At 40.7% G+C, this 11,384-nt stretch overlaps 1 protein-coding gene across 1 annotated transcript; it reads left to right on the top strand.

Moving 5' to 3' along the window:
- Positions 1-4,839: 4,839 nt before the first annotated feature.
- LOC118266191 (esterase E4-like) lies at positions 4,840-7,971 on the top strand. Its single transcript, XM_035579586.2, has 3 exons — positions 4,840-5,600; positions 5,996-7,254; positions 7,728-7,971. Exons 1-3 carry the CDS (start codon positions 5,424-5,426, stop codon positions 7,960-7,962), a joined length of 1,671 nt encoding a protein of 556 aa, XP_035435479.2. The 5' UTR covers positions 4,840-5,423; the 3' UTR covers positions 7,963-7,971.
- The last annotated feature ends 3,413 nt before the right edge of the window (positions 7,972-11,384 follow it).

The raw sequence follows: 11,384 nt of genomic DNA, 5'->3' as shown, positions 1-11,384 counted from the left end.
TTAAGATCATAAAGGATGTAGCAGTATTCAAAGTAAGCCAGTTTACGTCACATTATTTTGATGTAGCAATATCTAGCACATACGTGTAGCGTATCCAGAATGCTACATTGCAATTACTCACGGCGTAGCAGTGCTTAATACCGTCACTGCTGAGGTGTAGCGAGTTACCACTCGCGTAGTTAACAACAAAATATAAAAAAATTAACAACAAAATATTCAGTTGTAACAAAAAATTATAAAATATTCAATACAATCACAAATATAAATAATACAATAAAATAAATATAATAAATTTAGAACGGATAAACTAATAAAATAATGTACAAAAATATACTTATATGTAAACACCTACTAAAAATACAAACATAATAACAATAGTACCTATACATACATTGAAAAGGAATATGAATACTTGAGCATAAACAAATAATTCTATACTTATATATAACGCCTTCCTCTCTTTTAATTTTCTAATTTACTATTTGCTGTGCCCATCAGGGTCCACGATTGCTACCATGTTATTTATATTACCATCTTATCTTTACATTGTGGATTTGCAATAAAGAATTATGAATTATGAATTAGTTGGTGACGCATAGGCTTAGCGGATACTACGCTCGTAGCAGTGAGATGTGCTGTAGCACTGCGCGTAGCAAGTGGCGTGTGAGGCGTAGCAGATGGTGTGGGTGGCAGCATTGCTGTGCTCAATCAATATGCTACTTTTGTAGCAAAGCTAGTGGCGTAGCAGAGGATTGTGACACAGCAGTGCGCGTAGCAACTGGCGCGTGAGGCGTAGCAGATAGTGTAAGATGTAGCATTGCTGTGCTACGTAATCAATATGCTACATTTGTAGGAAGGCTAGTGGCGTAGCAGTGGATTGAGGCACTGCAGTGCGCGTAGCGAGTGACACGATAAGCGTAGCAGATATTGTAAGACGTAGCATTGCTGTACTATGTAATAAATATGCTACATTTGTAGCAGTGGGTTGTAGCATAGCAGTGCGCCTGAGTGTCATATGGCATAGTGTGCTGTAGGTCACGTAGCCAATAAAACGAGCTACATAGCAGATACTCGTAGCAATACTACGTAGCAGCGGACTGTGACGTATTTATATCTTAGTCCAACATTATGTAGCATGTGGCGTAGTGACAGAGTTTAGTAACATTAACACATAAGGCTACGAATTAAAGGATATGAATCAAAACTCAGTATTTCCTTTTATTAGTTCCGTAAAAATACGTTAAACCGACCTCTCTACCCGATCTTTGTTCTACAACAAAATGATTTAATGAAAAGTAAATAGGTCGGATCCGATGCAGCGTAATGGGGCTGACCCTCAGATATTTGAATAGGGCCCGTGGCTCTCTAATTGAGCGGCGGCCGCTGTCGACCTCCGATTGTTTGATCTTACAATGTATTGATGTATCACAAGTGAGGGCCCGCCAGGGAAGCTGGACGCATACAAATTGTATTGTACCAATTTTATTAAAGAAGAATATTGTGAATTAAGATTTTGCACATTTCTAAACCAACTGTAAAGAATTACGACTTTCCTGGTTTCTAGTTTTTAACTCATAACAAGGTAAAGAAATGCCAAAGATCAATCATTCAATTATAGAAAAATTTGGTTACTTAAGTTATTATCTGAGTAAGCTGTCAATTGTGCATCTGAAAGCTATACAAACTAGGAAGTCATTGCGACAAACTACAGAGTTGCAGAGCTTAGAAAATCCTCAAAATTCCCTAGATGGTCGCCTTGGGAGCTAATAAAGATAGCACTCGCTTGGCTCAGCGATTTAAAATGAGCAATAAACATAAATAAGCCGCAAGTTGCTCGCATCCTGTGTTCTGTGTCATCAGGTAATGGTGCAACTTGAGCTGCAACCGACAAACTGCTGCAGGATACAAGTTGGTGCAGCTTTTAATGTAGTGAAGGTTTAGGCTAATGTTTAGCACAGTTACTGGCCGATTGGCTACTGCCCATCGTGTCGTAAATTCCATTTCCGTGCAAATTAAATATTGTCGTCTTGAAATTATGTGGTTTTGTTGGGATGTGCGTGGTTTTACTGCACCCACAACGGAAGAAAAATGCCTATAAATGCCTATAAGATACTTAATACAAAAGAAACAGTTTTAGCACTTGACATGAAAGACGACTCGTTAATGAATAAGTAGGTGCTACAAACATTACTTACCGAGCAGTAAGTAGTTCGTTGCTTTTAATTTATTAGCGAGTCAACCCGCAGACGAATACTGTCTAGTGTCAGAATATTTTAATGTTTAATGAAAACTGAGACATCTCTAAATTCACTGAGAAAGACGTTTCTCAGAAAGTTTCCAGAATTTTGTGAAAATTCTCAGCAGAATATTTAGGGTCGTTGACCTGGGACCTTCAGCCAATATTGTATGAATCAGAATATAATATACGAGTCATTATTTATGTATTTGATTCAGTCTGCGACTAGACATACAGCTCTTGTGCTTACACATGTTTATTAAATCACTACATGAGTATATGTGTTCTGTAATTATACATACATCTCATTGTACGTAGGTTATTTGAAAATTCTGTTTTTTTAACATCATCATACATTTTTAGTGTTATTTGTCATATCACCAAAATGGGTCTAGAAAAGAAACACGTCTGCAGCACCCTTAAAATGCATGCTCTGGTTATTAAGCGAATGGTTGTGATGGACGCTAAGGGAAAACGTAAGGATCGTACCGTAAGGTGGTTTCAGCTTCTATTCTAGGGACAAATACATGAGTTTATGTATGTATTTATACTTCAGCGTAAAAAAACTAGTCGATCACAATCCAAGCAAAATCTAAAAATAAATATTATAATCTGCGGTTTGGTGTCTAAAATCTGCGAAAGCAATAACGAAAACCAAAACACGAAACAGTAATAATTTAATGAAAATAATTGGCACATAGCAACCTTAACTCCAATACAAGTCGCTGCAAACTTCCAAAGTAATAGTTTGTTAACTTACAACGAAGAAAATTAGCAGGAAGCGCGTCACTCGTACTAGCTCTGCACGTACGTGTGTATATACTCGTACACTTGTCATTGCGCGGAGACTACAGTCGGCAGTCGGCAGTCGCACAATCGTCCAAGTTGTCTGATCAAGTTTACAGCAGTTATCAGTCCCGCCGCGGTGTTGCAAACTGCTGCAATTCCACACTTGTCCAACTTAAATTAAAACTGCTACATCACGCAGGCGCAGTGATTTACTCAAACATTGTAACTGTCAACATTCTTAAACAAAGCAAAAAACTGTAAATTCACATTTCTATTACTTAACATCACTTTATTATTTATGTAATTGTAACTAAATTAATTTAATTTTATTGTATTAATTTGTGTCACACATAGGTACTTCACATAGGTACTTCTTAACTTGGTTAATTGTCTTATTCCGTAGTATTAATAGTAAGATTTAGTTCTAAACTACAGTAAGATTAAGAGCCCCATTTATGAAAGTCATTTCTTTATATAAAAGTATGGAAACCGCGGAGTAAGCACAATAAGAGCTATTTAACGACGCAATAAACGGAGCAATCGCACAGCATTCATATATAAAGCATAATTAAGCGCAAGTCGGTACCCTCGCGACGAGCGGGCCGCGCTAATCCTGGTAATAAAGAAAAATACCCGGGAAGCGGCGGCTAATTGTTATAAACTGGGCAAACATGCAAATTGGACGAGGAAAGGACTTCCTCGGCGTTTTAATTCAAAAGTTATCTCGTTGGACGGGCTCCACACCGGCGCTCGGGGCGGCCCCCGCGCTGCGGCCCGGTCTAAGGCCCGCCCGACAACCTCCGACGGAAAAAGCGCTTTTTTAAGCAAGGAATCAATTTAGCGTTCGCTGCGTGAATTTGTTTTGATTGATTAAACAACAATTTAGTTAAGAGCGAGCTCAGTTGGCTCGGTATTGATGATACTGTAAACTTTGCGCTCCCATTCTTTGGAAGTAATTGTTTGAAGAATTTTGGGTTACGTCGGTCTGCAGCCCCTCATTTAATGAAAGTACAAGCTTTGATAAAGTCAACAACATTAAATATATTAAACTAGTGAACTTGAAGCTTAACAAACGATTGATATAATGTGTCTAATCTTATATTCTACAAACACAAATATACAATTCATTCATTTATGGTTTAATTAAGATGCCACAAATTTTACTAATATACAAAATAATGACAAATACGGTAAAGAAAACCGTCGTAATTCTGAATGATACTGCAGCTCCATTATGAAGCGGCCCTAGCGAGCGGCGAGCGCGCGGGCAGAGGGCAGCTCTGTATTATATGACTATTTATTTTTAATGCACTTACTATTATTGTTCGCGACTTCTCATTCGTTAAAAACCTATTTTCATTTCAAGTTTAGCCAAGAGATGGCTTCTTTGAAATCTGTCTCGAAAGTTTCTACAAAATTGTTTTATGCAAAGTAAGTAATTGTGCCCGTCTTACTTTAATAAGTGGCGTGAAGATAAGCAGTTAGGGGTGGTGACACTTGTTACAATGTTTTTAAAACTATTTCGTTCTGGAGCTTCAAGCACATTAAGTATTAAACCCGTCCCAATGTTCGAGTGATTACAAATCTGGCTCGATTCCTAGAATGCGTAAAGCATTTAATTTTTACGTGACAAACTTAGACAATTATTACATTAGTACAATGGAAGTATGGAGCTATCAAAACCACTGGGGGCAGAACGGAGGCAGTCAACAAGCACAACACAACTATATAACAACACCCACACAGTACAGAGTCATAACCTGACCATGAACAACCACTATTTGTGACACAATAAGCTACACAGGAGTCACATCGTTTCTCACAAACTGCAAAATAAAAACAAGACACACTCGCAGCATGCTCAGCAAATAATGTGTCTAACGTTGCGGACTATTTGCAAACGTTATAGAGGAGTTGCGCAAACGCATTGGGCCACCGTCTGATCTCGCGGCTCGTGTACTTTCCCTGGCAGTGTGCAGCAGACCGGCGCATACGCAGCACAGCTCCCACGAACTTGAGGAGTCAGCCCTGAACTTGCTGCACTGGTGCCTTTACACCGTGCGAGATGCTGCGGTTTGGTTAAAGTTTTAGTGGTACTTTGTGAAACATACTTTATAATAAATCGTATTCATGAACTGTACCGACGTGTTCGAATAAAAGGAACGTTAGTTAGTTTTATTGTTATACAATTACATGATCAGTGAAAATCAAAGCTGACAGACCTAATAGAGTGGTAGTTAACGGGACCTGTTTGTAAAACTAAAGTGTAAGATGCATTGAGTCATCTTGTCCATTCCTAAGATAAACTCTTGCCTAACTTTGTGAATACACAAGGTAGCAGTGTGCGAGACAATATTAGTGACAATATGAAAACTACAACTTTGTTTAGTGAGTAAACATGAGTGGGAGAGCAGTGCTAGTGTACATGCTGTGCTGGTGGTGGCTGCAGCTGGTCGGAGGGCTGTTCCTCACTCCGGTCGTGGAAGTCAGCCAGGGGAGGTTGAGGGGGCTCAGGAGCTACTCCGGACAATACCGGTACTACGGGATCCCGTACGCCACCAGCGAGAGGTTCCAAGTGAGTACACGACGTGTAATATCACTGCGCCAGTAATCTGCATGGCGTATGAGTCGCGATATTAATACTGCACGACATAATATTAGATTAAAATTCTCGAGTTATTTCCTGGTACCGTGGACGAGACGAGATTGTGCCCGAATGTAATATATGTATGGAAGTGTACTATTGTATGGCGTGGTGTATGAATAAAATGGTGTATGATTAAATATCTTGTATGTTAACCACTTATGATTTGTAAAACTTGCCCTATTAATGTTATATCTAAGTATTAATAAAATAAACTACCAGCCCCACACACAAGTAACACAGCAGTTTAATTACTTAAACTATAAAATACTCAGCCACATTACCTGAACATGACACATTTATTGAAAAACTAAATCTACTTTCAGCCACCGCGGTCGCCTCCAAAATGGAGTGGCATCTTCCACGCGGTGTCTCGGTTCGACTCCTGCGCTCAAACCCTTGCCGTGTTTCGAATTGGCAGGGAGGAGTGCCAGTTCCTTGACGTGTACACACCGGGGCGGGCAGCACAGGGGCGCGCCCTGCCAGTGCTGGTGTTCCTGCACGGAGGGGCGTACTACATGGGCAGCAAGTGGCATTACGACCCGGAGTACCTAGTCAACAAGGACGTCATCGTCGTAACAGTCAACTATAGGTTGGGAGTCCTAGGCTTCCTCTGCCTAAATAACGTCGCCAACCTAGGACTTAAAGACCAACTCGCGGCCTTGAAGTGGATCAGACGAAATATATCTGCGTTCGGTGGGGACCCCGACAACGTGACCATATCAGGCCACAGTGCAGGGTCCACGTCCGCGGCCATGCACCTACTGTCGCGGCGGAGCAAGGGACTGTTCCACAAAGCGATCCTGATGAGTGGAGTAGCTCTAGCACCGTGGTCGTTCAATCCAGAACCACTTACTCCCGCGTTTGAAGATGCAGCAAAGATGGGAAATGTGCGAAACGAACGTGACGTTTACGACACTTTTCTAAAGTCATCACTAAACGACGTCCTATACGCTACGCAAGGAACTTCTATAGACCCGCGGTACTTCAAGTACGCGCCGTGTGTCGACACCAACTTCACTGACGCTTTCTTCCACGACACTCCGTACAATATCATAACGTCGGGGGACTTCAACAAGGTCCCCGTCATCATCGGCGTCACGGACACTGAAGGCGTCTTGTTTTACGGGTTCCATAACCAAAGAACATTAGAATATTTAGACAATAACTTCATAGATAGACTGCCGTCGGTATTTTCTTGGTGCTCCGATGAAGATAAAAGAAAAATAGCCAAGGAAATACGTTCGCATTACTTTGGGAAACAAAGGATCAATAGCAGAGACGCGATCAAAGGTACCGTGGACTATTATTCGGACTGGATAACGAACGCGGCCGTCCACGCGTTCTCCAAACTGATAGCGAAGTATTCCGACGAGCCAGTGTACAACTACATGTTCTCGTACAGAGGAGGCCGCAACTTCGGCAGCGTGGTATACGGCCGCGGCCTCGGCCTGGGCGGGGCCACACACAGCGACGACATCTTCTACATATTCAAGCCCGCTGGCTTCCCGCTGCGGATCCGGCAGGCCGACATGATCATCATCGACAGACAAACCACAATGCTGACCAACTTCATGAAGTTCGGGTGAGTAACCAGCAATAAGTATCACAATGTAGATTCAGAACAACGCCGGATTACTCAATGTTTAAGGGCATTTTAAAGGCAATCTGAGAAGTAATGTTATGTTACGTTCTACACATCATTTAAGTGCAGATGATGTAAATACGGCACATAACGGTCAGGAGGTTACAACACCATTACACTCAAACATTAACAAGTGCGGACATTACCATAGAGTGCACATGAAACGCCGTCAGTACAGAACGTACTAGTATTGCAGCCATTGTAGGTACTTTATACTGCGTCGTAAATATAAACATTACTGTTATATTTGTTAAATAAAATTTATCGTTAACATAATTTAACTACTTTTAGCTCAAAATCATAACAAGGACTCGGGTTCGATTCCTGAGCAGGCAAATTATAATATGTTAATGCACATGCTATTTTCGTATTTCTGAAACATATAATATACCAAGACGTTATCAACATTCCAGGGATCCAACCCCGCACACGAGTGCTCTGCTGCCGGTGCGCTGGCCGCCGAGCACGGCGAACAGGTCGGTGGTGCTGCACATGGGCCGGCAGCTGCACGTGGCGGCCGCGGCCGAGGGCTCGCGGGGCCTGTTCCTGCTGCGCGTGCTGTGCCAGTACGGGCTGCGGGGCTACGTGCCCTGCGACAGTGCCATGCAGTGTACGCCCTGCCACACAGTTACCAATAAACGACAGTGATCTAGTCAATGTAATGTGTTCATAAGTTATGTTTAATACAGTGCTGAAAATGCCCATATCTTACGGATGTACTATGAGACATTCCTTAGTAACAATTCTGTTTCAAAAAACACTAAGATCAGCTAAGAAGACTGGGTTGTAAGTAACCATTAAACGACTCAGAGTGCGGCGGTTAGTCATCAAGTATCCGTCCACTGCTGGTCGTATCTGCCCTATCAGTTAAGCTTCTAGTCTACATATCCAATTCAACTCAAGTAAAACGCGTGATATAAAGGTAACTTTTTATCTACAATATCAATGACATGTAATGCATGTATCAGAAGGTTTTCCTCAAAGCTCACGTTTGCGACACAGGCCTTAAAATGATCCTTAAGATAATGATACGCAGGTACGTTCTGATTGTATCTAGTCACGTGAAATAATGCACAGCGTAGTATTCCTTGTACCTGCGTAGGTGTGTACATGTATATAGCGGATAACCCCACAGGCTGTATAATACCACTACCACGATATAACCTATTAAGGTAACTTTTGACAACACGATTGGCGCAGCGGTTCAATGCAGTTTCCAAAAATATCGCGAATTTGATTCCCACACGAAACCAAACTGTGATCTGCATGCGCAAGCAACGTAGCAGAAAACCCCATAGAGTGCTTTTACATTTTAAAAGTAGGGCTTAAATAATAGCTAGATTTTTCCTTGTTGGTTGATGATAGAGGCGTGTGCTAGTCTAGCGTCACATCGTGGAACAAATACGTACTCGAACTAAACAATGTATCTTACTGTATACTTAGTGTCTCTTAAGTACATTTATGTAGGTCAGTAAACGATGGTAAGGTAATAGTTTATTCGCGGAAATTGCACGACATCTTAGGAACATAACCGCGCTTCACAGAACAACGTGCGCGAATGCTGGCACTGTCCTGCTGTTATTGCGATATAAATTCTAAATTCTTTGAAGATTGTCCACAAACACAAGCATTTGTATAAAATATTCCACTCCATGCGTTTCCTGGAGAACGTTCGGTAAACAATGGCTGATGTTGGTCGAAGGGTCCTCACACGAAATGAAATAAACTATAAATCTGCAAATACGCTCGAGGGGCGGCGCAAACAGTCCGAGCACGATTTATAAATATGCAGATCAAATATTAAAAGGAGAGCCACAAGATCATCCCGGAACCGCACAGACGTGGACTCGCAGACTGGACACAACGCGTTGTCTATACGAGTAACGAAATAATTTTGTAACTTGCTCGACACTAATATTGTTAAACTTGATTATACAACACTTATATTGTCATTTATCATTTTGTTGCGTTTCTATTAAGTTAACATTTAATCGTTACATAATTAGTAAAGATTGGGAACCAAGCAGTTTTATTGACTGTCTGGTTATGTTCAAATTTAACACAATATAACATCAAGCAAATACAATTGCTCGCCTTTGGTTGGCCAACAAAGAACACTTTTAGAACTTAGCACATACAGATTGGGTGTAATCAATCCCACCCAAAACATAAATGTGAAAGGCTGCCAAGTTCGATAATATTGGAATGCTTCGCCTATAAAAGAAGTGAGATCTAAATAAGTACCAAGTTCCATACACAGACCTCAGTTAAAAATGATATAACAAGTTGGCAAGTTTTCACACACTTTGTTATAAACCTACTAAACGCAATGAGTCAAGTATATAATTTTCTGTTAAAACTTGCCAAGTTATATCATTTTTAACTGAGGTCTGTGTATGGAACTTGGTACTTATTTAGATCTCACTTCTTTTATAGGCGAAGCATTCCAATATTATCGAACTTGGCAGCCTTTCACATTTATGTTTTGGGTGGGATTTCATTTATTTTTGTTAGGTTTATTTTCTTTTTTTCTTATTTTACTTTACTTTGACTAAATACAAACCTTCGTAACGAATTTTAGGTCGGTACGACCATTGGAAGATATAGATAAATTTTTTGTTTTAGTTCCTTAGGGGTATGAATTTACACCTTCATTATTTTTAAAACCAACTCACACTTGGCCATTTTCAGATTTTTTCCTTTACTTTGACCTAAAGACCTACCTCCATGCCAAATTTCAAGTCAATACGACCATTGGAAGTGGTCTAGGTTTTTGATGAGTGAGTCAGTCAGTGAGTGTATAGTAAAAATAGCGATTTTCTGACGTCTATAACTCAAGACCTACAATAGGTACATTAATGAAATTTTGTATTTTAGATAAGTAAGTAGATCTCGACAGATACTAGAAATTTCATATGCGTAGATAAAATAGATTTTGAGTTATAGGTGGGTCGAACTTGGCCCGAAATGGTTCGTGTAATATAACCCACGGCCGGTGTGTCGGTTTTTTGCTCGAACTTGGCGGACACACTGCCGTGTGTCTAGATTAAATTATGTTTCATTGTAGGTACTGTCACTATCAATGTGCAGTGAACTCCGAGTAGGCACATAACTGCTGAGTGTAGTGTCTCGTCTGTTCGCCCGCCTCGTACTTGTGAAGGCCCGCAGCGGTGCACTGGCATCGTCTCAGAATAAATATTCAATGTTTTCATTCAATTTCTCGCGACCTCCTCCCCCCCCCACTCTCCATGGGGGTGGCTGACAGGGCCGCGCTGGACCATAGCTCCCGAAGCTGTTGGAACAGAGATAACGTGATATTCCATGAATTGACTACCACACTCGCATTGCTTGCGTTGCGACCATTATTTATTTATTTGCTTTGCTTACGTTTTTAGACAGAACGATTAATTTACCTACGTTAATTAGGTACCTACTGTACACCCACCACGATAAGTTCAGAATTTGAGACACATTATGTAAAGGGAAAACAAACAATTCTTATTTCAACGCAATCATATCCAAATATTGATTTTCACACCTATACAACCTATAGCTATGCACTGTACCTGCTACAGCTGTCTATGTATAATGTATAGTTGCCAGTAGGTATTATGAAAGAAGTAATCTACTTGTGATTGCTTCAGAGATGATTACTTACTTTATGTAAGCGGCTTTTTATCGATCGTCGGAACTAAACATTAATTTCGAGATGATTACAAGAGTTAAGTAATCATTACTCTATGACAGACCACATAGCTATTTGTTTTTTATTTTCTGTGGGTATTATTTTAAAAGCTTTCAGTCAGACCATTTATTTATTTATTTAACAACATTATCTACCAGTCATCCTTTGGGTAGTGCAGAAATGTACGTGGTAGATGCTGTGGTAAGCTGCAAAAGGTACTAAAAACGATACATTATTTCATTTCATATAAAGCTCGGATTACTTTCAAGCCCCTCCGGGACTCACATACAGGAACTGTGTGCACATCCAATGACGCCGCTCAGCCAGCTGTCTACTAGTATCCGGAGCTGCGAACTACGTAGCGGGTTACCGGTGCTCCGGCTCG

Source organism: Spodoptera frugiperda, chromosome 7 (assembly GCF_023101765.2).
Source record: "Spodoptera frugiperda isolate SF20-4 chromosome 7, AGI-APGP_CSIRO_Sfru_2.0, whole genome shotgun sequence".
Taxonomy (NCBI): Eukaryota; Metazoa; Arthropoda; class Insecta; order Lepidoptera; family Noctuidae; genus Spodoptera; species Spodoptera frugiperda.
Note: the sequence above shows the minus strand (reverse complement) of the source record. Positions and strands in the feature narration are given on the sequence as shown.

Coding starts and splice junctions, on each gene's coding strand:
- LOC118266191 (XM_035579586.2), top strand. CDS start 5,424: ATGAGTGGGAGAGCAGTGCTAGTGTACATGCTGTGCTGGTGGTGGCTG. Junction 5,601..5,995: donor CCACCAGCGAGAGGTTCCAA/GTGAGTACACGA, acceptor ATCTACTTTCAG/CCACCGCGGTCGCCTCCAAA. Junction 7,255..7,727: donor ACCAACTTCATGAAGTTCGG/GTGAGTAACCAG, acceptor TCAACATTCCAG/GGATCCAACCCCGCACACGA.